General features: G+C 41.9%; 1 protein-coding gene across 4 annotated transcripts in view; it reads left to right on the top strand.

The window, feature by feature from the left end:
• Window positions 1-23,441, top strand: part of Rmdn2 (regulator of microtubule dynamics 2) — a 46,235-nt gene extending 22,794 nt beyond the window's left edge. For all 4 annotated transcript variants that reach the window (XM_051165688.1, XM_051165616.1, XM_051165737.1 and 1 more), the window contains 9 exons: window positions 2,850-3,024; window positions 4,163-4,265; window positions 8,118-8,178; window positions 13,112-13,187; window positions 14,338-14,415; window positions 17,101-17,199; window positions 20,487-20,540; window positions 20,630-20,710; window positions 23,085-23,441. In XM_051165688.1, the coding sequence (XP_051021645.1) occupies window positions 2,850-3,024; window positions 4,163-4,265; window positions 8,118-8,178; window positions 13,112-13,187; window positions 14,338-14,415; window positions 17,101-17,199; window positions 20,487-20,540; window positions 20,630-20,710; window positions 23,085-23,138 (781 nt within the window). In that variant the 3' untranslated portion in view covers window positions 23,139-23,441. The remainder of the gene's footprint in view (window positions 1-2,849; window positions 3,025-4,162; window positions 4,266-8,117; window positions 8,179-13,111; window positions 13,188-14,337; window positions 14,416-17,100; window positions 17,200-20,486; window positions 20,541-20,629; window positions 20,711-23,084) is intronic.
• Window positions 23,442-26,938: the final 3,497 nt, after the last annotated feature.

Below are 26,938 nucleotides of genomic sequence, written 5' to 3'. Positions count from 1 at the left end.
ACTTAACATTTTTGAATGCTGTTGTTGTTGTTGTTGCTGTTGTTGTTGTTGTTGTTGTTGGAGACACGGTCTTCTGTAGCCTAGACTGTTAGGTATGACCTTGAATACGTCAGCTAGGATCCTTCCGTTTCCAACCCTCAGCGTTACAGGGATATGTTGCCATGTCCAGTTTACACAGGACAGGGAATTGAATCCAGGGCTCCATGAGAGGTAGGCAAGCACCGTATCAACTAAGCTGTATCCCCAGCCTGAGAAATTTACATTTTTATTTGGCTTCAGAATATTGGGAAAGGCTAGTCTAAAAAAGAGCTCCTTTTAGCATTTCTTGTTGGGTAGATAGTAAACTTGGCCTTTTCTTTCTATAAGTATGTAATTTCTCCTTTATTTTTGAAGGACTATTTTGTCTGGTTGTAAAATTCTCTTGTTATTCCTTTCTTTCTCATGGTATTAAAATGCACCATCCCAGTGCCATCTGGTCAACCAGGCTTCTGCTGAGAATATGCTAAAAATGATGATCCTTGACATAGGCTGACTTACTTTTGCCACCTTCATGATGCCCTGGGTTTGTCTTTCAGCAGCTCAAGTGTAAGGTGCCTTGGGAGGCCTCTTTTGGTTTATTCTACTTGGAGCCAACTAAGTTTTCCATATACTTGTCCTTCCTCAGATTTGAAGTTATTTTTAACCCACTGTCTCTTCTCTCCTTGAACCCTCATAACATATATTTGGCCAGATACAGTCAACATGTATCACCCAAGCTCTTCTGATTATATCTATTTTTTTTTTTTTATCCCTCATAGTATTTTCAAATTACACATCTTCCAGTTTGTCTGGTCTTTGTTTTTCATGTTGATTTTTTCTGTTGCTCCCTTCCAGCAAATTTCAGTTCATTTATCATCATCTTAACTCCATGATTTATGTTTTTTTTAAATAATTTGTGGAGTTTTTATTGACACTCCCATTTTGTTCAATTGTTATTTTCTTCTTTTTCTTTTCCTTCTTTCTTTGTTTGCCTTAGCTTTTTGAACAAATGTGAAGCTATTGTCCTACAATCATTGACTAGAAATGCTAAAGCCTGCGTCTGTGTAGCGTCTGTGTCTGGAGATGCAGTCTCTTTCTTTGAATAAACCACCTTTCCTCGTTTCCTTGTGTGCGTGTGGGTTTTGTTGAGCCCCAGTGCTCACTACTGCTCTCAGCATCCTTCAGCCTCTTCCAGGCCAGCCTTTCAGAGTCCTTCCACAGTCTCCCCAAATACACATGATCAGCTCTGTCACAGAAATAGTCCTCTCAAGGGTTACCAATTTCAGTCTTTGTTAAGGTTTTTATTGCTGTCATAAAACACCATTCCCATAAGCAACTTGGAGGGGAAAGAGTTTATTCCACATTTCAGTTCGCCGTCAAAAGGCGTCAAGGCAGGGCCTGGAGGCAGGAGCTGCTGCAGAGCCCAGTTAAGTACTGCTCACTGGCTTGCTCCTGGTGGTTTGCTCAGCCTGCTGTCTAATACCATCCAGGACCACCAGCCCAAGGACGGTACCAACACCCACAGTGCTGAGCTTGGCCTTCCCATGTCAATTATCAATTAAGAAAATACCTCACAGACCATTCTGGTGGGAATAGTTCTCAATTGATGTTCCCTCTTCAAATGACTCTGGCTTGTCAAGTTAACATAAAAGTAGCCAGCACAGAAAGACAGTATTCATTTTTGAAAACTAAACTAATGTTAGAATAGTGGGAGCTACAAAAATGGCTCAGTCAAAAAAAGTGCTTACCACATAAGCTTGAGGACCTGCGTTCAGATCCCCAGCACCCGTGCACCTGTGCTCGGCACAGCCACACCTACCTGCAACCCCAGCACCAGTGCAAGTGCTGGGCACAGCCACACCCACCTGCAACCCCAGCACCAGTGCAAGTGCTAGGCACAGCCACACCCACCTACAACCCCAGCACCAGTGCAAGTGCTGGGTACAGTCACACCCACCTGCAACCCCAGCACCCATGCACCTGTTAGGCACAGCTACACCCACCTGCAGCCTCAGCACTGAGGGAATGGGGACTGGACAGCCAGTGTGGCTGCCAGGTGAGCTCCAGGTGAAATAATCAACACTGTCTCAAAGAACAAGGTGGAGAATGACTAAGGGACACACTTGGTGTCAACTCCTGGCCTCCACACACCATTCACACACACATGAACACACACGTATAGCACACACACAAAATTAGAATATCATGTTCAACTATAGATGAACACCTGAACATGTGAAAATACACACATACACACACACACACACACACACACACACACACACACACACACACACACTTTTGAGTACCTGCTGGTACAATCTATAACAACATCCAGCGAATGTACTTTGGGGACTTAGCTCTTCAGTTAGTGAACCTTACCATACAAAGCAGGCATTCCAGTGGAGCTGATGTGGGGGGGGAGGGGAGAGGGAAAGCACATGCAGTGTGGTTATTATTTATAGCATATTAAAGAGAATATGTACTATGGAGGAAAAAAATCAAACCTATCAGAAAGAGAAAGAGTCAGGGCTGTAGGACCAAGTAGAATGATCTGGAAGGTCTGTGCTAGGTTATGTTGTGCAGAGACTTCAGTGAAGAGGAGAGGCTAGCTTGTTGTCTAGGGAAAAGAGCATTCTGTCAGAGAGAAGAGCAGGCAAAGGTCTTGAGATAGGAGCGTGCATGACAGGCTGAAGAGGCCAGGGCCTGAGAACAACTGGGGTTGTAAACAGCTCTTGTCCCCTTTCTCCGGGAAACAGTGGGTCCCACGACATGTTCTGGTCACTGTGCATGAGTCTAAAGGGAGTGGGTGGTTGTTTCTGCCCCCGTAGGTATATCACAGCGAACACTGACACAGAAGATCAGAGTTTCCCAGTCCCTAAGGCATTTAACACACACACAGAGGAACTAAAGTTGGACGTCCTCCTTCAGAAGGTAGACCATTTACGCATGAATGAAGCTGACAAAATGGAGAGTTTTGAGCTGCTTTGTGACCACAAAGAAAAGGTAAGAGCTGCGTGACAGTAGCATGTTCATACAGTTTCCATGAAACTATTAATACTGTGTCACAGTTCATAGAAACAATACTTGGTGTATATTTTTTATAAAATGAGTAATTTTTTTAAGATTAAATTTCAGTTATGAAGTTTATCTAAGGTCACAAAAATGTGAATCAGCCTTCTACAGATTTACTTTCATTTTATTAACTTGGGTATTTAATGCATGTTTTATAAAATGAAGAATAAGACATTATGCCTAGGCATACTGTTTTCTCTGCAAAGAATAAAAATTGTATTTTAATTTTTTTGTTATTGTTTTGGTTTTTGCTTTTTGGTTTTTGAGACAGAGTTTCTCTGTGTAGCCCAGGCTATCCTTGAACTCACAGAGACCCACCTGCCTCTACCTCCAGAGTTCTGAGCTTAAAGGTATGCTCCACCATGCCCAGATAAGTTTTCTATATTGCTACCAATACAGTATCTATCTGTATTTAAAGCTATTTCTGCAGAGTTTAATGATGGGCTTGAAGAGCTAGCCCATGTCACCATCATCACTGAACAGGAGAACATAAGGGCTCTGCCAGCTCAAGGAGAAATACAGTCTCTTCTTTGCCCATGAGCAATATAAGCCTAACCTTGGCGAGAGGGTTTAGCAACTTCAATACCCTGTGTAAAACTTCTGAACCTTAACTGATCAATACATAATGTACAATTATATGGAAAGATCGGGCTATGAAAAAATGTGCAAGAAATATCTGTCAATAAAAGTTTTTAAAACTTTTAAAATATCTACAGTTACAACTATGTCATTTAAGTAGAAAAAAATTGTAATGTCTTTTTTGAGTATATGCACTTCAATTTACAAATGCTACCTAAAACTCTCAGTAAGCTATTTATTGACTGACAGTAGATAAATTACAAAGGATAGTGAGAGAAAGGATTCTCTAGCTTAGGGGTTGGGAGGTGGAGGGAGGGGAGGATGTGTAGGTTCTGGCACCTGTCAGTTCTGTCTTCTACACAATTATATCTATTCAGTTATTTATAAATACCACTCTACCTGCCTAAAATATGTAAGGTAAAATGAAAGCAATTATAGTCCGTCTAGAGAAATCAATCCATTAACCTAGTGTGCGATTCTATCTTTCCAGTTTAGTGAAGAGATAGAGTTTCTGTGGCGGCTTGCCCGTGCCTATGGAGACATGTATGACCTATCTACAAATACACAAGAAAAGAAACATTATGCTAACATCGGTAAGTGGCTTGTCAGGACTTGGCATTCTCAGGTGGCATTATTTTCCACGGTAAATCATCGATGGGTTTTAATACAAGCGAAATCATCTAAGTTAAAGACTCAGTCTACTTTTGATATATTCTGGTAACCAAAACTGCACAAAGTCTCAGAACAGAATGGTGTTCTGGAACTAAAGTGCATGCTTCTTTAAAACAATTGACTATGGTCTTAGAGCGGAGACCTGACAAACGCCGATTTCACTTTTTAACTTTACGGTGTCACAGGGAGCTAAAACACCTGTGCTCACATTTGAGGCGCAATTATAAGACATATCCATGGAGATATGTCTCCAGCTGTGACTAATCACAGTTAAACCTCTCAGTTGTCAGGAATTTCCAAACGTGTCAAAATGAAACTGAGTCACCTTGATTTGATGATTATTTAAACTGAGTCCAGGGCAGTACCTTATGCTGCCGTATATACATTTTGCATATATTTGAAATTTTCCACATAACAATAACCACAATAAGAACCAAGGAGAATGCCAAACTGTTGCTGCGGGTTGTGTTTGTTTGTTCCACCGGATGTCAGAACGCTTTCTTGCAAAAGCCTTTGAGCATGTCTCTGGGCTTCAGAATAACTGATGTCATGGCTGGTTTTATTCCCCTTTTGTTCCAAAGCTTTCTCTTTTCCTGGCTTTTCTATGAGCGTATGAAACATAATAACAAGCAAGAACTCTTTCCACTCTGGGTCTGGCATTTTTATTTCCACGAAGGACATACAACCAGAGTCCATGCTGGTCTCTCTTCCACTAGGAGATTTCCTTGCTGAGTGTCCTCTGGGCTCTAATTCTCGCTCACTGGAGAAAATGGGAGACTTCCCCTCTTGTTCTGTGCAAATTCATGTGTCACCTTTCCAAGGCCAGGTTTCTGCAGCAATCCCATTGGCAAGCACCATATATGATGGAGTTGTAGGAAAGAGAGTGATTTTAAAGAAAAGGAAATTTCAACCAGAGCCTGAAAGGACTTATATTCATTTCTGCTAGGGGGGAAAATAAGCGTATTGATGCAAAACTGTCTGACACTCATTAGCAGTAGTATATCTCTTTCTGTAGCACTTCCTTCTCTTGGGTGTTCTGTTAGCAGAGGGGACTAGAAGTGCAGAATAGACCCAGGGAGGGGGGCCTCTGACTATGCTGGGAAGGTGATACTATTCAAACCATCACCTATAAAAGGGCAGAGTAGTATTTCATATGAGGGGATAACAAATAAGATGTAATCTGAATAAATTACTTAAATAAAAAATCAAAGAAATAGAATTTTTAAAAGGTGGTTGGAGGGCAGAGGCCAGGTGTGGTGGCACAGGCCTTTAATCCCAGCACTCGGGAGGCAGAGGCAGGTAGATCGCTGTGAGTTTGAGGCCAGCCTGGTCTACAAAGTGAGTCCAGGACAACCAAGGCTACACAGAGAAATGCTATCTCGAAAAACAAAAACAAACAAACAAACCAAAAAACAACCTAACAAACAAAACCACAGAAAACAACAACAACAACAACAACCACAGAGATGGGCTGCTATTTTAAAAAGAATACTATGTAACAAAAAGGAGGAGCTGATAGCAGCAGCTTTATAACAGTTTATGTAAGGAAGTTTCTTTGTGGAGATAACCAGTTCTCGCAGGTACAATTCTCCAGAGTCTGGTGTGTGTGTGTGTGTGTGTGTGTGTGTGTGTGTGTGTGTGTGTGTGTGTGTGTGTGTGTGTGTGTGTGTGTGTGTGTGTGTGCGCGCGCGCTTGGTGTTTTGGCTGCATGTATGTCTATGTGTAAGAGTTTCAGATCTTGGAGTTACAGACAGGTGTGAGCTGCCAGGTGGTTGCTGGGAATTGAACCCAGGTCCTCTGGAAGAGCAGTCAGTGCTCTTAACCACTGAGCCATCTCTCTAGCCCCCAGGAATTCTCTCTCTCCTCTCTCTCTCTCTCTCTCTCTCTCTCTCTCTCTCTCTCTCTCTCTCTCTGTAAATAGAATCCGTTTTTCAATTGAATGGGAGCTCAAGTGAGTTGTCATATATGGGAGAAGTGTTGAAGTTTTTTCTCATAGGCTTGTCTGTAATGCCATTCAGAATTATTTTATAAAACTCAGTGTACCAGGCTAGAGAGATGACTCAGAGGTTAAGAGCACTGCTTGCTCTTCCAGAGTTCAATTCCCAGCAACCACATGGTGGCTCATAACCATCTATAATGAGATTTGCTGCCCTCTTCTGGCCTGCAGGCATACATGCAGACAGAACACAGTATACTACTTTCCAGTACATTTTTAAACTGTGATTGACTGTTTACTTGTATTCCAAGTAAAATATTGTCCCATTCTTAAGAGGGCATTGCTACAATACTTAAGTGATCAGTATGTACGCCTGTTCCATAAGGGAAGTAGCTTTTTGGGGGAGGTGGAGAGCCTGCAACCACTCTGTATGCTGCCCAATGTCCTTTGTTATCCTCAGAGTAATGGAATTCAACCTTCCTGTGGTGGGGCTCAAGTTTTCATATCACAAGGTAGCTGAAGTAGTGATTCAGATTTAAGTTTTATTTCTTTCTCTTTTGAGACAGTCTTGCTGTATAACCCAAGTTGACCTTGAACTCACAATCCTCCTGCCTCAGATTTGAAAGTGCTAGAATTGCAGGTATGCACCAGCCACCATACTCAGCTTAGTTTGTTTTTCACGTCGGAGAACTCAATTTTAGCTGCATGTGGTAGTTTATGCTGAGGCAAGAGAATTGCCATGAATTCAAAGTCAGCCTGGGTGGCATAGTGAGTTCCATACCAGTCTAAGCAACAATGTGTTACCCTGTCTCAAAAAAATGGGTGTTTCTATCTTGGGGCTGGGGGTGGGAAAGAGAGGGTGTTTCAGGTTATTCACGTAATAATAACTGGCTTCTTTATTGTTTGCCCAAAGGTAATATCAGTTACCAGAAAAATGATTTGCTTTAAACTTTTTTCCATTTCAGGTAGATTTCTACACAAGATAAATTCTTTAATGGATAATGCTTTAATGTGAACCCTGAGCAAGTAATAAATTAAAGAATGATTTTTAGACGATCCCTACTTAAGACTATCTCAGCCACTTCTGTAGAAAGTCCTTTCATGGTCACTGGGTAGTGTCCTCGAGGTACCAAGTAGGGATGGAAGCTGGGAAGAAAGAAACACAGAAAAAAAAAACAATTCCCTCTCTGAGAGTCTCAGAATACAGTCAATCCATTAGGAAAGCTCTATGAAAAACAGTCCTTACATAATTAAAAGCTGACAAAATGAGTCTAATAATTTAAGGGCATCATTCATCCCCTGAGCCAATTCTTGTGAGTGAGCAGGCCGAGCCCCCTAGGGCTTCTCCGCCTCTTCATGCGCTCTCTACTCTGCTCTTTTGACACTGTCCTTACTTCTCAGTTGAGTTATTAGCTTGCTAGTTGCTGTATACTGAAGGCTGTGGGCCCTGGAAGTCAAGGGCCATCTCTAATTTGAGGTTTTTCCCCCAGATGTTCACACAGTAAGGACTCAGCAAATGATGTTTGGATTGATGACAAGAAAACAATACGTTTACTTTTAAGTAACGAGTAAGACACTTCCCTTGCCCTTGCCCAAGTCAATTCATCCAGTGGGTCTCAAATTTGAACATACGTCACAATCCTTGGAACATAGATCATCAGGCCCAACCCCCAGAGTAAGCAATTGACCCAGGTGGTGAGTGTCCCTTCTAACAAGTTACTAATGGAACAAACTCTTCCCACCTTAGAACCCTATTCGCAAGCCACTGACCTACTGATGACTCCATTTCCTAGCAACTCCTATAATGACAGTAACGTTCAGTCTCTTTGTCTTTCAGGGAAAACTTTAGGAGAAAGAGCTATTACTAGAGCACCCATGAATGGACACTGCCATCTGTGGTAAGCACACAAGATCCCTGTAGCTGTAATGTGCCCGTCTGTAGGCTTTCTACACTGCAGGGAGGTTGAAGAAGAGTAGGCTGGCTGCATCGGCCACACTCAGAAGAAGACAGCGGATAGTGCTGCAACTGCTAGTTACATTTAGTCTCACATTTTTCTCACTAGCTATGTCTTAAATGTGAGTATTCATGACAGTCTAACAAGCATTATGCCTTTGAGGATAAACTAGAATTAAATCCAATTAAATATAACAGGAGTTTTTAAATAAAATATATATACTAAAGTTAGGACGTGTTTCGCAACAAAATGTGGAGCGAATGCTCCAAGGAATCAAACCACACAGATCATTTTCTTTAGCCTGATAAGTTGTGGGAAACAAATTCCATGGGTCAAGGAAGATCCAGTCTTTGCATAAGAAAGCACAAAGCGATGTGACTAGCTGGGTGGGCACCTTTGGAGCAAAAGAGGAAAAGTTAATGGTTCTGTTCGTTTGCTTTTGGTTTTGAGCGGGTGGCCCTCTTCTGCACTGAAAAACAGAAGAGTAAAAGAAGCATATTGTTTTAAATTAATCTCTCTTTTATATGTTGTTGCGGTCTTATATTTTTAGACCCTTGGTTATTGTTGCATCCGTCTTGGCTTTGTTTTCCTCATCGGTTATTCACACAGTAACCTCAGATATTAAAAATATACAGTGAAAATTTAACGTAGAGCCCTTTCCTCAGCGCAGGTCCCCAGAGACCTGCCCACTTGGGCTTCTGATTCTTCAGGAACATCACTAGGCAAATTCTGTCTCAAAACAGCCACCTTGTCACTGTTCCCGTTATCCCTGAGATGGGTTTACCCGACCAACCACAAGCGGAGCTGTCTGTTTTCCTCCGCTCTCAGCAGGGGGCTCTCCATTCACAAGGACCCGCTGTAACTTCCTGAACAAAAATCCAGTAGGTTTCTGTGAAACACACCCTAAAATATGAGGTGAACTTTAGGATCTAGAACATGTGACTTGATTTCCATCACACCATACATTGATAGTAGCCCCTTCAATAGAAAGTGAGTGGAAAAGGCCATGCAGAGAAACCCTATCTCAAAAAACAGCAACGAAGATAATAAAGTGTATTTGCAGTATGTTGGCCAAGTAGGTTTGGCTATAAGTATAAAATATCTTTCATATGAGTTGTGCTCTAATGTTTGCGAGTTATAGCTACACATCTTACAGCATATGATCACAAGACAGTCTTTTTCTGTTTTCTACATACAGAGCAAAGCCGTGTGTGTGTGTGTGTGTGTGTGTGTGTGTGTGTGTGTGTGTGTGTGTGTTGGTTAGTAATCAGGGTCACACAATAAGTAGGAAAGCAGAAGCTAAGTGTTGCATTCTGATGTTTTCTGCTATACTTCTATCCTAGGAGCCTGCCCTTGATCCCTACCATGTATGTAGTGTTGGTGTTGAATCACAAGTACTGCGAGAAATGACTGGGATTGTTTTACGAGTTATTGAAATAATATGACTATCATACATTAAGTACATACATTCAGTACTAACACAGATAAATAAATACATGTGTGTATAATACTAGATATTCAGAGGTCTTATTAAAGCAGCAATTCTTTAAATAACCTCTAGATGGCGGTAATTCACCACAGTGTAATGTGGCTATCTTTAGGATTCCCATCAGACTGGATTTGAGAAATAAAATGTTAAATTATGTTTTTAAGTGGACACTATAAAAATAATATACACATATCTAGAGTGGATTAGAAGAAATGAAGTGATGACATTTTGGGAGAAAGTGAGCAAGTTTCCTTGGAGTTTATGACACAGAAGAAGGTGAATCATGTTTTAGACTGAAAGACAGATTTCATAACTACACTAAGCCTCCAGGGACATCGTATTGGAAAGAGGAGAGCACTTCCTATAATATTTACAACTCATAGAATTTCTTTGTCCTTTCTTCTCACGCACAGTAATTTGGAAAGGATGGGTAATAAGAGCAGATTAAAAACCTGGAGGTTACATAACTAAGCCTGATTTAAAGAAAATATAAGAAGTATTTTTATAAAATTGTAGAAGACACAAAAGTAGGAGGCACTGGATTAATGAAAGATGACAATAGTAATTCAAAATATTTTAGCTTATTTTAAAAGGTTCCTAAAAATATGTGAAGTAATAGAAATAAATGTGAGAGGAGGGAAAGTACCCAAAATGCTGAAAAACATTAGGGAAAAACAGACATATGAATGAAGTATAGAGCTTAATTAGTAATATCATCTTAACATGAGCTCCTCATTGTATCAGTTGTCTATTAATATTGATACACTTAAAACAAATGTACTATAAAATTGAATGTGCTAATATGAAAACTAAGTATGGGGTATGTTAACTGCTTGTACTATGGAGATTTTTTTGTAAGCTTTTCTAAAGAGAAAGGATACTTAAGTAGAAAGTTGCCTGAGGTTTTGAGTCCCAATAAGTTGAAAAGCTGTAACACTTATAACCAAAATAGAGAGAGTTGTGTGGAATCTGAGGAGAACTGAAATTACTCCATAGCCTTCAAGTCTCTGGAAGGGATAATACAGCAGAATTTTAGAGAGCATCTCAAAAGAACTTACAAATAGCCATCAGCCTAGGCCTTTGTTCATTACAGGCATGGAATAAATAACATAAGGATCCACTGGTAATTCTATCACATATTTAAGGGGGAAAACACACACCAAATTTATACAAGCTCTTCCAGACCTCCCTCTCCATATCCCAGCACTACAGTAGTTCCAAAACTATTACAGGAAGACTGTGGGCCAGTATGTCCTATGACTGTAAGTGTAGAAGCCATTTTAAACTGTATTAGCAAACTGAATCCCAACAGCATATGAAAAGAGTGCACAGTGGCGATGTGGATTCTCTCCTGGGCTCTCGGGAAGCTGGTTCAACTTGTAAAAGTCAGTTAGTACATTAACAGACTGAAAAAGGGAAAGGTCCTAGTCTGGCATAATAGACGCAGAAAAACACACTGGGCAGACAACTATTATTCGTGGAAAGTAAAGCAAAACCTCTCAAAAACTAGAAGAGCAGGAACTCCTCGGCTCAACAAAGAGCAAGCCCCAGAGCAGCTACACTTAACAGCGCTCCCAATGTCAGAGTTTCTTTCCTGCCAGGTAGGCATAGAAGATGAGGAAGGGAGGGGCGCCCCACTCACCACTGCTCTTCTGTGTTCTAAGAGTTCCCGCTAGTGCACGGAGGGATGTGAGAGACACAGACTGAGAAGGAAGCACTTGGCTCTGTCAACTTAGTCATCAAAGTTGCAAGATATCATATCAATGTGCAAAACCTATCACCTTCACATATACCAGAAATATGCGATTGCAGTTTAAAATTAAAACACATTGCTATTTGCATTAGCATGCCCCCGAATTCAAATACTTAGCCTTTTTTTAAATGTACAAAATATACACAAGATCTCCATGAGAAAAACTACAAAACTGTTACAGTGATGTGTGGAGCACTAAGTAAATGGAGAGCTAGCCCCAATATTGTCACGATGTTGGTTTCCCCACTGTGCTCCAGAGATTCAACACACCACCAGTCAAAATCCCATTAACTTATTTTGTGATATCATTCATGTGTTTTGTATAGAGAAACAAACAAACAAAAAAAACCCAAGTCGGTGTTGAGGGAGGAGGCCAACGCTCCTTGACTTGAAGACTCAGCACAGTAACCCAGGGACCTGCAGGCAACAGGCACAGATTTCACAAAGGGAGTTCAGAGGAATGCTCTTTTAATATTCAACCTCTGGGTGCAGAGGGACAAAATCCAGCCAGTCTCATTTAAAATCTGTGTGTAGCAATCTGTCTTGCACCGGCTTCTCAGGTCATTTCTAATAGGCTGATTTGATTGTTCCTCCTGCCTCTACTGTAGTCAATGCCATTGGCTACAAAGAGAATGAAGTCACAGCTGAAAGGGGCCATCTTATTGGATGTGTGTGAGGGGTTGACTTCCGTTGTCCTCTGTCTCCCAGAATGGTCTTACTGCTCCAAATTAAGAAATGGTTCACTTCATTTCTGTACTTAGAAGTTATGCCCACTCCGAGAAATGATTGAGATAGCATCCAAAAACAGATTCCCAAGCTCACTTTTAATAACAATGCAAGACTATCACACAGCCTTAAAATAGTTAAATGTATGTTTTTTGCCTCAGGCAGCAGCATTCTGAAATCCTCTGAAGACTTGTACAGACAGAAACAGGTGTGAAAAACAGTGTATCCTAGATTTTAAAGTAAATAAGCAAGTTGCTGAACAAGCACACTATCCAATCTGTAGTCAAATAACCATTTCTGCAAATGTGGTATTCCTACTGCGGGGGGGAAGGGGGGAATCAATTATCCATAAATACATTTTTGTACTAATGTGGTGCTTCCAGGAGGAATTAAGAGAAATGGAAATTTTTTTTCAAAGCACACTGTAAGATTATTTTCAGTTTTATTCAGCTTAATCATGATAGTTGTTTTATTTTCAGTGACATTTAAGGAGTTCAGGAAAATTTTAAAGAGGCAATGGTCTTTAAATATTGTTAAAGCATTGTTAGCCAATTTAGTACATGATTAGACTTTTTCTGGCAGGCCAGCACCTGATGGTGGCATCCGGCATTGGCTAAAACCTCCCACTTACCAGGTGTTAGTCAAATCACAGTACATCCTGTGGCTCACTTACCCGCACATAGACATGGGCAGTGTCCTGCGCCCAGTTATGCCTGAAGAAGCTGGCTTCATATCAGTATCAAGTGTCCATCTGTAGGGCCCTTGAGTCTATAGTAATGCTTTTGTAAAACATTAATGAGTGCTTTAGAGATAGATTTGAAATTTTATGTGATAGTGGAATTTGATGGGAATTTGACGTGACAGCCACTGTCTTTCCCTTCCCTTCTCTTCTCTTCTCTTCTTTCCAGGTACGCAGTTCTCTGTGGTCATGTGTCTGAGTTTGAGGGCTTGCAAAACAAAATTAGCTGTGGACATCTATTTAAGGTATTTCTTAGTATTCAAAATGTTTCATTTCACCAACTGGTATGAGATTATCCAGCATGTTAAACTCTAGTAATTTGTTTTGATGTTTAAACAACAGAAAACGCAATGGCTGATACTGTAACAGAAAGAGTCAAGCCATTTGGGTAGCTAAATATTATACAAAGTGGTACAAGATAGTAGCCACGTGGTAGATGAGTGTTGACTCCCCCCCCCCCAAAGATGGAAGATTAACCTTTTGGTCCTGAGCTTACTGGCATCACAAAATATGACTGGGAATAGGCAGTCGATCGGCTCTATTTGTAGTGGTTCTCAACCCTCCTAATGCTGTGACCCAGTCGTACAGTTCCTCATGTGGTGGTGACCCCTAACCATAAAATTATTTCATTGCTACTTTATAACTTTAAATGTGCTACTTTTATCAATTGTAATGTAAAGACCTGATATGCAGGATATCTGCTTTGAGACCCCCCCCAAGGGGGTCAAGATCCACAGGTTGAGAACCACTGCCTGACTTCAGGGCTGGGAGTGGGAAACACAGGGTCTAATCTAAACCTGAAAGTTGCCATGGTGAACAACAACAACAACAAAATAATAATAATAATAATAATAATAATAATAAGCCGCTCGCCTGCATACCACGTAGTGTTTGCGTTAGGTTTCGTGACCTAAGAACTCAGTAATAACTAATAACTCTGACTCAGTAACCGGAGTGGAGGAAACCAGCTCTTGCCTGCATGCTGGCTTCCGGTACTCAGTCTGTCAGTACGGGGTGGGGGGGGGGGAGGACTTGATTCCTGGCCTCTCCAGCTCTGCTGTCTGCTTCATGCCATCTGGTTCTTATTATCAACTCGCTTCTGGTCAGTGTGTCTTCACTGGGCAGGTCTTGGATGCAGAGACATTTGACGTGGATGCACCCTAGTTTCTCTGTGGCGTGGGGCACGCTTAAGCGTGGCCTCCTGAAGGCTCAGTCGCAGCTTTAGCCCCAGGTGCAGGAGATTGGGCGTTGAATTATTGCCGAGATTCAGTTGTGTTCAGGGTGAGGACTAGGAAGTTGCCGAGATGTTCTCAGACCATCGAGTCCCTGGGCGTTGGCACGGCTCCGTCAGCAGAGTCTGAAGCTGAGTGACTTTTCTGTGAATTTTCTTTTCAGGAGCATCTGGATATAGCCATCCAGCTCTTGCCTGAAGAACCCCTTTTATATTACCTCAAGGGAAGGTACTGTTACACCGTAAGTAAAGTCGTCGCTTAGAAAAGCAAACATCATCGCTTACAACTCGTGACTATGACGTGGGTATTGATGTACTTTCAACAGCCTACTCACTCTTTCATGCTTTTACCTGTTGCACACTAGAGGGCATTGTAAAGTTGGTTTTTAGTGCATAACCCTAATGTGTGTTTTGAAATTATTAATTTTAAATTATAATGTATATTTTAATCATTTATAAGCTTATCCTTTATGTATTGTATGTCTGTGTGTCTGTGTGTGTGTCCATTTTTTCTTATGTTCCCATGGGATGACAGAAGTCATGCCTTGGCCTCTATCAGGTTGAAGTCAACTACCACACACATGTTGTATACAAGTGTATCACCCAAGGTTCTGTGGAAAGATCTCTTTTTATTGTGTTTAAGTTGCTGGCCTGACAATGACTTCAGTTTTATCTGCAACCCCCTGCCCCCGCCCCCTTTTAAAGTTTGTAGTGCCAGGGATCACACCCAGAACCACCTTACACGCTCCCAGCAAGTGCTTCCCCACTAATCTGCAGGCCCACAAAGTATCTTTACATATGACATGGGGCAGAGTTCCTTCAAGGAACTTAACTTGATGGGATATGAGACACCGAAAGTAGCTCAAATAAGGGCAACTGCTCAGCCTGAGGCTTGTAGCTCAAATCAGGAGAATTACAGAATGTAAATACGATCTGAAAGGATGCAGGACTGAAAGGTACTATTTTTATATACAGAATCAGATGGAGCCAGAGCAGGAACCTTCTCATTAAGGCCAAAAACCGACCAGAGAGAAGGAGGAGGCTCTTTATTGAAGACTTGCAGTATTCTGCATGTGCACTTTATTATTAATGTTTCTTAAATATAAATAAAATTTAATATAAATTATATAAACATGAATGCATCTAATCTCGTTTCAGGTACAATTATTTCTAGAGCTACAAAGTATAACTCTGCAAAACTAAAAGAGCTTAGTCATGAATTTATAAATTAATGTGCTCCTAATAGCTATAAAATAAAAATTGACCAGATTGTGCAAATGTGCATAACTTTTCAAATTGACAAAATACTGGTAGACTTCACATGCTTCTCGATGGGGCGTGGGAGTAGTGTGGTATATGTGTGCATGTGTGTGCATGTGTGCATGTGCAAATGGGGCCAGCAGTTGCTATCAGACACCTTCCTCAGTAACTCACCACCTCACCTTTTGAGACAAGATCCCTCTCCTGAGTACTGGCCATGGGGTTCCTTTTTTTCTTTTCTTTTCTTTCTTTCTTTCTTTTTTGTTTTTTTGTTTTGGGGATTTTTTTAGGGGGGGCTGTTTCAAGACAAGGTTTCTCTATGTAGTCTTGGCTGTCATGGACTCAGATTTGTAGACCAGACTGGCCTCAAAGTCACAGAGATCCGCCTGCCTCTGTCTTGCTGAGTGCTGGGATTAAAGGCATGCACCACCACTCCTAGCTGGGCACAGGCTCTTATGTTTGCATGTTTACACTGCAAACAATCTTCCTGCCCCCCCACCTGCCATTTTTGATAATTAAAGGATCAAGATTATAAACAGTAGTCCTATGTAAAACACATAATAAGCATATTAAATTCCACATTTACTAATCTATTTAAATGACTGAACTTCAATTATACCATCAACCGGATTAAAACAATGTTAGGTGAAAAAAAAAAAGTCACAAAAGAAAATAAGTGGTGTGATATACTTCTTACAAAGCTTAAAATAACAAAATTAAGCAAATCAATGAATAAAATTGTGTGTAGAAATGCACATAGTTTTGTCAGCACCAGCACTGAACTGACAGCCTTGTGCATGCTTAACAAGTGTTCTGCCATGGAACTACAGTCTTAGCTCCACGGGTTTTGTTTCTTTTTTTGTTTTGGTTTTTGCCTTTTGGTTTTTTGGAAGGATTGTTTTGTTTTAGTTTTTGGGTTTTTTTTTTTTTTTTTTTTTTTTTTTTTTTTTTTTTTTTTGTGGTTGTTGTTGTTGTTTTACCCAGATAATTATATAGATATTTTTTAATGGGTTGAGAAGATTTCATTGAGAGGATGTGACTTGTATCTGTGCCTCTACGTAGCATTTCTGAAATATGATACATGCCCAATATTCATATTTGAGGAAAATAAACAAATAAACCAAATGGCAATTTAACTTTAATTTTATTCCTTTTTTGTTTTCTGAGCAATTTGTGCATGCATACAGCTTGTTTTGTTCAAATCCACCCCATCCCTTCCTCTCCAATTCCTCTTCCATCCTTCCTACCACTCTCCACTCCCCTGACTTCAGCTCTTTTTCTTTAAACCCTCTGAGCCCCTTGGTGCTGCCTGTACATGCATGGGTGTAGGATCGTTGATGGGAGCATCTGCTGAGAGCCTCTCAGGAGCCTGAGTAGTAAATGAGTCTCCTCAGCCCTCCGAACGCCATCTACACTGAGAATCATGCTCTGTACCCATGTCTAAGAAAGTGCTGACTCAGGAGGATAGCTGGTAGCATGAAGTAGGCAGGGCCAGTCACTACTGCATGGTGTGACATATTAATTGTGAGTATGTTTATTAACATGTGCTATATGTATATGTACACACACACACTCACACACACATATATCCTTACACGTGTAACTGGAGAGACATCCATTCAGAAGGTGAATAGCTTCCTAAGAGTGATCATCCTTTGTATGTTTAGGTCTCAAAACTCAGCTGGATTGAGAAAAAAATGGCTGCTACTCTGTTTGGGGAAATACCATCATCAACAATTCATGAAGCTTTGCTTAACTTCCTTAAGGTATGTCTGTCATTTTAGTGTAAGGCTGCCTACCATCCTGGCCGACAGCTGCTGTCCTGCTGTTAGGGAGATGCTTCTTTCTGTGTGGAGAGCTCTGCATGAAGCCCTGGCTTGAACTGTAGCCTTGACCACACTGTTCTCAAGTCTTTAATGATCCAAGTTATGCTTCACATGTAAGCCTTTTGGAACCGAAACTATTGCTTTTGGCCCTAGGAATGACACACTGATTTTCTTGGTTTGTTTGTTTTTGAGACAGGGTTTCTCTGTTTAACAGCCCTGGCTGTCCTGGAACTCACTTGTGGACCAGGCTGTCCTCAAACTCAGAGATCCACTTGTCTCTGCTTCCTCATGCTGGCATTAAAGGCTTGTGCTCTACCTGGCTCACTGCTTTTCGAAAGTAATTCAGTAGCCTAAATAAAGGTGAAAAAAAAAGGGGGGCTGGAGAGATTGCTCAGCTGTTAAGAGCATTGGATGCTCTTCCAGGGGACCTGGGTTCCATTCCCAGCACCCACATGGCAGCTCACAACCATCTGTAATTCCAGTTCCAGGGGATTCCATACACTCACACAGACACATGCAGGCAAAACACCAATTCATATAAAATAAAAAGAAATAACTTATTAAAAATAAATAAAAGTGTAAGTAGAGCAACCATTACTACCAAACCTGAAAGCTAATTGTTGAACTTGCTCCTAACATCCCTCGTGAGCCTGACACAGAACCAGCCCAATATTAAACAATTCTGTTGTGTCACTTTTCTGGGGTGATAGAAACAAGTGGTTATTCAGACCAGACAGGTCTCTGATGACAAATTTCATCCTACCCAATCATAGCTGGGTGAACCAGAGTTTATGGGTTACTTACAGAAGCGTAGATGACTTAAAAGCAGCTGCACCATTGAAAAGAGCACCCCAATGTGGGTGATGAGTGGGGAAACAGCCCCTCTGCACCTTCCCATCCAGCATTCAGGCTGCTCCACTGAGGGGTCTCTTTTCCCAGCAACTGTTTCCCACCTTGCAGGAGAGGCTCATAACCCTCTGGATTTCCAGAGACCTAGTTAAGGTCCCTGAGTGCCATGTGCCTCCTAAGTCCCTTCGCTTCTTGGGCAATGTGAGCCTCCCTCCTCCCTCTAGGAAAGAGCTTCCACTGAAGCAAAAGCTATCCAAGAGATGTGAAGAGTTGTTCCAGACACTTTCATAGAAGGTTCTTTGGGCATCAGATCAAAGCAGTATTCTGAGTCTTACCTTAATGTGTATAATTGCTTTGCTGACACAACTTTGAACAATTGAATGTAGTAATGCGCACATCTCAGCATTGTAGTATATCCACCTGTTAAATCAATGTCCTATTCAGCTGCTCTCTGCCTTCCTCTGAAACCAGTTATACAAAGCCAGAGTCACAAACTGAATGCTCCACATTCAGAAACCTACAACTGGAAATGCCCCCACGCCTCCAATCTTGGAACCTTCCTGTCTGCTCTCAAACTTGATGCATATGGGATTTCCAATACCCAGATTAGAAATGCCCGACTCCTGATGTCTATGCACATATTACAGTTACTGTGTTGTTAAAGGCAGGAGCACATGAGTGGACATTATCCAGATAGCGTTTTCACAGAGCTAAGACACATCCTGAACAGAGGAGGAGGTACGGTTGAATGACCAAGCCTGGGTGTTTCTTGGGATGGCTCAAGAAAGATTCTTACCAAATGAGAAATATTGAGATGGAAGTGAATAAAGAAGAGAAATACCTGGTCAGCCAGAGTCTGTGGGCACTGTGGTAGCTCCCCCTGGTCAGCCAGAGTCTGTGGGTACTGTGGTAGCTCCCCTTGGTCAGCCAGAGTCTGTGGGCACTGTGGTAGCTCCCCCTGGTCAGCCAGAGTCTGTGGGCACTGTGGTAGCTCCCCCTGGTCAGCCAGAGTCTGTGGGCACTGTGGTAGCTCCCCCTGGTCAGCCAGAGTCTGTGGGCACTGTGGTAGCTCCCCCTGGTCAGCCAGAGTCTGTGGGCACTGTGGTAGCTCCCCCTGGTCAGCCAGAGTCTGTGGGCACTGTGGTAGCTCCCCTGGCCCTGTGACCCCCAGGCTCCATAGCACATCCAGAGCCAAGGCCACCTGTCAGGCTCAGTCATAGTTACACATATAAACACTATATAGGAACAAGTATGTTCTTTGATAGTGAAAATTGAGACAAATTTAAATGTCTAGTGAGAAGAGTTTATTTCAATGAGAGTATATCTGTAGTTTGAAACGCACCTTTAGGAAAAATGAAGTAAATGTTAGTATGCTAATACACAAATGTGTTCATGCCTCCAGGAAGGGAAAAAGTATAGAAAAACTCCCTATTGTAAGTGTTATTTTTTAAAAATTATTTCTGTTTCTATATTCAACAAATCAGCTGGCAGGATGGCTGTCGATAGCAGCACTCCTAGAGAATGAGATTGAAGCTGAGATTAAAATTACGAAGGAGAAAGTTGCCTTTTTGCAGTTTGTAAATAAATGAAGCTCTAAAGTTTTTTCTGTGTTTAAGGTCTCCTTTAGGTTCTGTGTTCCTCCGGGCTGGGGACTAGAGTCAGGTTGGTAGCTTACATGCCTCGCCACCTCGGCAAACGGTGGCTCGGAGGCACAGACAGTTGGGTCCTTAGACAAGCTCTAGTTTGGCTCTATCTCTAAGGGATTTTTATCCCCCAGAGATTAGAAACAAAGGGTGAAAGAGCAGAGATGGGTGCACCAATAGCACCTACTCGGTCTACTACTTGGACTAGCTCTTTCAAGGGCCCTGTATTTCCTTTAAAAGCACTGAATGTGATAGACTCCAGGCATTATTGAAGTCATGTGACCTGTGTTCATAAGCAGTCAAGTCCTAATCTAGTAAAAGATGGTTACCATGGGTGACAGCCATGCTCTACTCTCATTTCCTAAGCAGACTGTGGGATGTATAGGGCCTGGTACAGGGAGAGTATGTTGACAGTTGGATTTGTTCTCAAAAAGAAAAATGAGAAAAAACGAGAGAGGCTAGGACAATAAAAATAAAGGCTATGACTATATATGAACTAATCTTGTTGCTGTGAAGGCTTAATGACCATAACGGAGGTGTCAATGCACTTTAATAGCTATCTCTAAAGGCTGTGTTTCTATACAAAGACACTTAAGCCAAACAGGAAACCACCAACAGCCTTGCGGCAGTTTGGTTGCTAGGTCTGATTTGTTGAAATGTGTCCATTTCATTATGACCAGTGCTCTTGTTATAACATTGCGCTATTTTTCTCTGCTCTGCTTTCTCTTCACTCAGGCTGAAGAATTGCAACCTGGCTATTCTGTGTCCAACTATATGTATGTGGCCAAGGTAAGAAAGGCAGCCACTCACAGACCCCTCTGAGGACATGGCAATAGGTGTGGGTTGTCTTTAATACAAGCCTTTCTTTTCGTTTTTAGTGTTACGCTGATCTTGAGGAATCTCAGGATGCTTCGAAATTCTGTAACTTGGCATTATTACTGCCTATTGTTACCAAAGAGGTAAGTCTAGGCAGTGGCAGAGTGTGAGGGCCTCACCAGTACTGAGGTGCAACTATGAGCAACTGGCGTTTTCTTTATTGGTTTAATAAATTTATTTTATTATTCCAGCTGTATTAAGAGTGTACTTAATATAATTCTATGTATGTAAGACACACAACTTGGCGCTTTTGGTTTGTGGACACACTGTAAGATGATTACCACAATCAAGCTTATAGATGCAGGCATATATATCACCACACACCACTGTTTTCATTGTCGAAACCACCAAAGAGTGCTCTCTTTCCTGTTTCAAGTGTTCGGTGGAGAATTACTAGCTATAGGCAATATGCCGGGCATTGGTTCTCCAGACCTTACTCATTCATGAAGCTTTGCTCCCTGAACCACTTCAAAGAAAATGCTAAGATGCTAAAAACCATGCCTATTCTCTTTCCCTATGATGAAACTTTCATTTATAATAAAACTTTATGACTTCGGTTTTGTATATATTAAAAATTTTTTAAAGTTGCCAAGTCTGTGTAGGATAGCTTGTCGCTGGGAGAGCACAGAATCCTTTAAGGCACATGCAAATCACGAACTGTCATTAAGACACCCTGGTGCTTGCTGGGTATAAAACTGCGGGAAGGGGCTGGGCAGATGTGCCAGTGGGTCAAGTGATTACTGCTCAACCAGCAGGAGCTGAATTCAGACCCCAGCACCACAGAGGACACAGTGCTCAACCTTTCCATGTCCTGGTGAGAGACAGTGGACAGGTCTACAGAATAACTGTAATGCAAAGAAGTTACAAGTGCCACAAGAAAGATGAAGGATGCTATGAAAGTGCACAGGCAGGGGAGGAGGTCCTCACTGCACTTTGTGCTGCTGTTAGTTTAGCGAGGGACAACCTAGCCACAGACTCATTCATTGAGTTATCTCAGAGACAGGTGGTTATACATATAAATCACTTTATCCTATGTTCTTTATAAAAAGGAAGTTGAATTCCTGACAGTACATTTACAATTTAATAATACAAACAAAGACCAGGAAAAAAAATGGTGATCAGTTGCCCATACTATTTTTCTCATTATAGAGTTAGTTTCACAGTGTCCAGATTTTGAAGCTGCATTCCCCTAGTGCTGCTTTCTGTTTCTGCTGACACCATCCTCCTCTGTGTGGGATGAAGACTGTGGTGCTTCTCACCAACGCTTCCCGAGCGGTAACATGCTAGGTGTACCCGGCACTAGGGACACAGTGACAAACAAAACAATTGCTGCTACTATCGTGGAGCAGTCACACAAACAACTCTGCAGTCACTGTTGTGCTGCCTGGTCTGCAGGGAACATAAGAGAGGGCCTGTCAGGCAGTCTGTGGGAAGACATGAGGACCGTGCATAAGCGGGAGGGGAGGGGGGCAATATCAGGCGGTCTGTGGGAAGACACGAGGACTGTGCCGCCCTCTGGAAGGTTCCTATGCTCTGCTGCTCCACCCTGGCAGCGACATGGAGACAGTCCCAGCGGAGTGCCTCTCCCCGGGACATTCTAAACCCATCATCCAGTTGCTACTCCCACTGTCAGCCATTTGGTCTCTAGAGGCCAAATTACTGCATATAAACAGCTTTACAGTCAAAGAATTTGAAAGTACAGTCTTTACATTATTTATGTGAGCATATCTGCACATTGAGGAGTTATCACAGATCCTAAGATTCTTTATAAGAGAAAACAAAAGGAATCCCTGTGTCTAGGGCAGTATTCAATGCTTGCTGAGTGAGAGGATGGCTTCATCAATAGCCTCGCCACTGTTTGCATAGAGGGAATGTCAGGTTCAGTGGCCTGGAGTGTGCTGAGGAGACTCAGATGGGAAAGACATCATAATACTTCAATTTACAGTAATAGAGGTACTAATTTGAAGAGAAACTTGCTTTAAATTTCTACAGTATTTTCAGATGGCGTTAATCACTCATAGGAGAGTACTCCCCAGTATAAACCACTTGGTAAAGTCAGTAATGAACTGGATAACATTTACGAAACATAATGTGACATATTTGTATATGTGATCTGTGTATATATGGCTCTTCCTGAGTAATCTCAGGTAACTTCAAATCCTGCTGCTAGGGCTATGGCCGTTTCACATCTCTTAGAAAAGGGAGACAGGACGAACTGGCTAACGAACTGGCAGAACCATGTGTCAACCTGTGTGGGAGCCTTTCCCGTCCTGAATCCCACTCCAGACTGTATGGGGAAATCGCTCCTTGTGTTAGCTGCATTCTCATAGGTCTGTACCCTGCACGATCCTAAGAAATCTACAGTCCTCCTACACCCAACAGTAGTCCATTTCAGAGCATCTAGAGTGTCAGGACATCTGTGTGACATTTCATTGTACATCTGTGTTTTCTTTACAGGACAAAGACGCACATAAAGAGGTGAAAAAAATAATCTGTTCTTTGAAGAGGTAAATAAAAGAACTTATTCTTCAGCAAACCCAATACGGTCTTCTAGAATTTATCGGGATTGTATTTTTATAATGCTTTTCCCCTTAATGTAAAGATTATGTGTTCTCATTTGATCTGAAGGTATAACCATGCCTCCCACGGCAGCTGCACTATGAAACAAATCATGTTATCTGGAGACAGGATTTGCTCTGTTAGTATATAATGATCTCTGAACATGTATGCTTCATTTTTTCATGTCAATAAACTATAGGCTTTAGAATGTTTGTGTAACTAATACTTAAATCATCCTAATACAATGCACCCTAGTGAATTGTATTGGGTCAATAGACTTTATAAAATAAAATAATTTCATTCATAATGATGAAAAATGTAAACAATGTGCACAGTTGCTAGATAAAGGACAAAAGAAAATACAGCTAGTAATCAGAGAAATGTAGATAAAATTACAATAAAAATACTCTTTCACTATCAAACTCTGAAGTTCTTTTCCTTTTTTCAAAAAGTGGTCAATATTAGCAGTATTACCATAAAATGAAATGCGTTTATATATTGTTAGTTGGAGAGTGTTTTTGCTACAATTCTTGGGATAAAATATATCCAAAGCTTAATAAGTATGTTAAGTGTAATCCTGCAATGTCACATCATGGAACTAGCTGCAGCGAGAAAGCACGGGTGATGTGCTGATTCCCAGCAGCACCACACTCTGCCCAACAGCAGGGCAGCATCACGCGTGCTACGCTTCACCACAACAGAGATATTTTGGTATTAAAAATGATCGTGTGCTCAGCATGGTGGCGCACTCATTAATCCCATCTCTCAGGAAAAGGAGGAGGCAGGAGTGTGAATTCTAATCTGGACTGGGTTAAAAAGCAAAACCCTGTCTCCAAAAAATACACACACGGATATGATGTCGTGATTATGATGTGATGTGATGCGGAGAGAAGCAGGAAGACTGAGAAGCAAGACTCTGTCTACTTCGCGTGTGTGTGTGTGTGTGTGTGTGTGTGTGTGCATGCGCGTGCGTGTGTGTGTGCGCGTGTGTGTGTTACATAGAAATGCATAGAGAAGCAGGAAGACTGAGAAGCAAGACTCTGTCTACTTCGTGTGTGTGTGTGTGTGTGTGTGTGTGTGCGTGCATGTGTGTGCATGTGTGTGTGCGCGTGTGTGTGTTACATAGAAATGCATAGAGAAGCAGGAAGACTGAGAAGCAAGACTCTGTCTACTTCGTGTGTGTGTGTGTGTGCATGTGTGTGTGCGTGCATGTGTGTGCATGTGTGTGTGCGCGTGTGTGTGTTACATAGAAATGCATAGAGAAGCAGGAAGACTGAGAAGCAAGACTCTGTCTACTTCGTGCGTGTGTGTGTGTGTGTGTGCGTGTGTGCGTGCATGTTACATAGAAATGCATAGAGAAGCAGGAAGACTGAGAAGCAAGACTCTGTCTACTTCGTGTGTGTGTGTGTGTGTGCATGTGTGCGTGCATGTGTGTGCATGTGTGTGTGCGCGTGTGTGTGTTACATGGAAATGCATAGAACAGCTTGTGAACAAGACCAAATGGTACATTGATGTGCTACCAATTGTGTGATAATATGCTAGAAAAGTATTAATAGAAAATAAACTAAAATAATAACTTGTTTTATTTCTGTGTGTCAGAGTTTTATTTGCTGTATTTCCCAATTTTTAGTAATAAACTTTAGATTTTTTTTTTTTTTAATTAAGCTTAGTCATCAGTGATTGATAAAGATTGTCTGGTATCCTTCAACCATCCTAGGAATAAGAGTGGAAATTGAACTTTCTGTTTGCTCTCCCCAACGCACACACAGACACATAGACACACATACATAGACACACATACATAGACACACATACACAGACACACATACACAGACACACACTCACCCACAACTCGCAAGCCTTTCTTAGAGATGCCAGCTCTCATAAGCAGCCAGTTGAGGTACCACCGCATTCGCTTTCCTCTCCAGCTGGTCTGCTGCCTAGATGGGGGGGAGAAACCACTCAGCTCACCTCACGGCCTTTGCAGAGGCTACCATGCTATCAATAGTAACTGGCAAGCTCTAAAAAGCTAAAAATAATAAATAATACCAGTAATAATAGGCAAGTTGAGGCAGGCTGTTGCAGCCAGCAATAATTGGCATTGTATTAGTCACATCATTGGCTTTGTGGAAACTGCTCCACACCTCCTTCCAACAGAAAGATTCCTCTAAGGAATCTGAGAAAAAGGAACGGTGTCCTTGGCAGATTAAAATACATTAGACTAAATGTAATGTTCACTTATTTTGACAAAATTCCTATTTGGTCCCTAATATCAGTATGTGTTCAATGGTCATGTAGTAGTTTGTGAATAAGTCTTGATCCAAAAGCCGTGTGGCACTCCTACTTTAGCGATTTCTGGCTGGTGTGGCAGTTTCTCCCACAGAGTGTTAACAGAGGAAGGTCCCCACCCTACCATAGTCACACCTCCTAAAATAAGCACTAATCCCAGGCTGTCTGCGCCCCACCCCTCTCTGAAGCACTCACATCTAGTCTGGTTGCTGGCTGTACCAACCCATGTGGTTCAAGACACATGCGTGATGGGACCAACTCAAGCGTCTGCTTTGTTTCTTTGCTTGTAAAAGCTGTTTTCCTTGTACGCCCAACTGCATTGCATATAGAATAAGACATCCCCTCCAGGGAATGCCACACAAATTCCTCTGTGTGAACGCTAACTGTCTGTGGTTACTTCAGTCAGCACTCAGGATACCTGACTATGGAAAAGCCAGAGCCCGGGAGTCTCGACTGAATTGAGGATTTCGGCTGGATCTCTGAGGCCAAGCTAACAGGACCTCTTCCACTTAAAAACGGAGTACACACGCTCTGACCTATCAGGAGACTTCAAGCACAGTGCTGGGAAAAGGGAGTTCAAATCTACAGCTTTGAATATCTCCCGAGGATACAAATCAAAACTGTACGTTACAATTTCTCATAAAACATTAAAGAAGTAAACACAAGGCTCTACCTGACATCTTAATGCTTCCATGTCCCTTGAGTTGTGCTGTTAGCTCTCCTTCCTATGGGACAAATGGCCTTCGCTGTCACTTCGGTTGTCCCTCAATGTCATAGCAAAGCGTTTTATTGTGTAGTGCTTTTATACTTTTGAATTAAAAAGCACATTAGTTAAAGCTGAAAGGGACTATAAATATGTCTTTCACACCAGAGTTCCCATTTTAACAATAAATAGCTTAGCCTCTGAGGAACATAGTTGGGGCCAGAGAACTGTACTGGCCAAGCCAGGCCTGGGATCCAGACCGTGGAATCTCACGTGTTCTCAAATTCGCCTTGAGCCTAGGGCTGTTTACATGTCATGGCTCGAGTCCAGTGTGGCTGGGACAGATCAGACTGCTCTGAGAACAGTAACTTGCATGGCGATTAATCATTACTCCTGAGCTGTTTACCCAGTATCAACTCATTTTAGACAGCAGCCTTCCCGAGGCTGCGACCCTTCGCTACATACAGCTCCTCACGTTGTGGTGACCCCCAGCCATAAAATCATTCTGTTGCTACTTCCTAACTAACTTTGCCACTGTTGTTAACGGTAGTGGAAGTATCTGATACATGACCCCCCAAAGGGGTCACAGCCCCCGCTGAGAACACTGCTACACACCAACCCTGTGCAGAAAGGACATTTGATTTTACCCCATCTGTGTCGTGGAAGCCAGAACGCAAGACACAAATTACCCTGAATAAGGAGACTGGAAGCCGGGAGTGCTTCAGGGTCCTTGTTGTGGTCTCAGCCGCTGCTTACTCCT

Source organism: Acomys russatus, chromosome 1 (assembly GCF_903995435.1).
Source record: "Acomys russatus chromosome 1, mAcoRus1.1, whole genome shotgun sequence".
Taxonomy (NCBI): Eukaryota; Metazoa; Chordata; class Mammalia; order Rodentia; family Muridae; genus Acomys; species Acomys russatus.
This window is presented reverse-complemented; position numbering and strand designations above follow the sequence as displayed.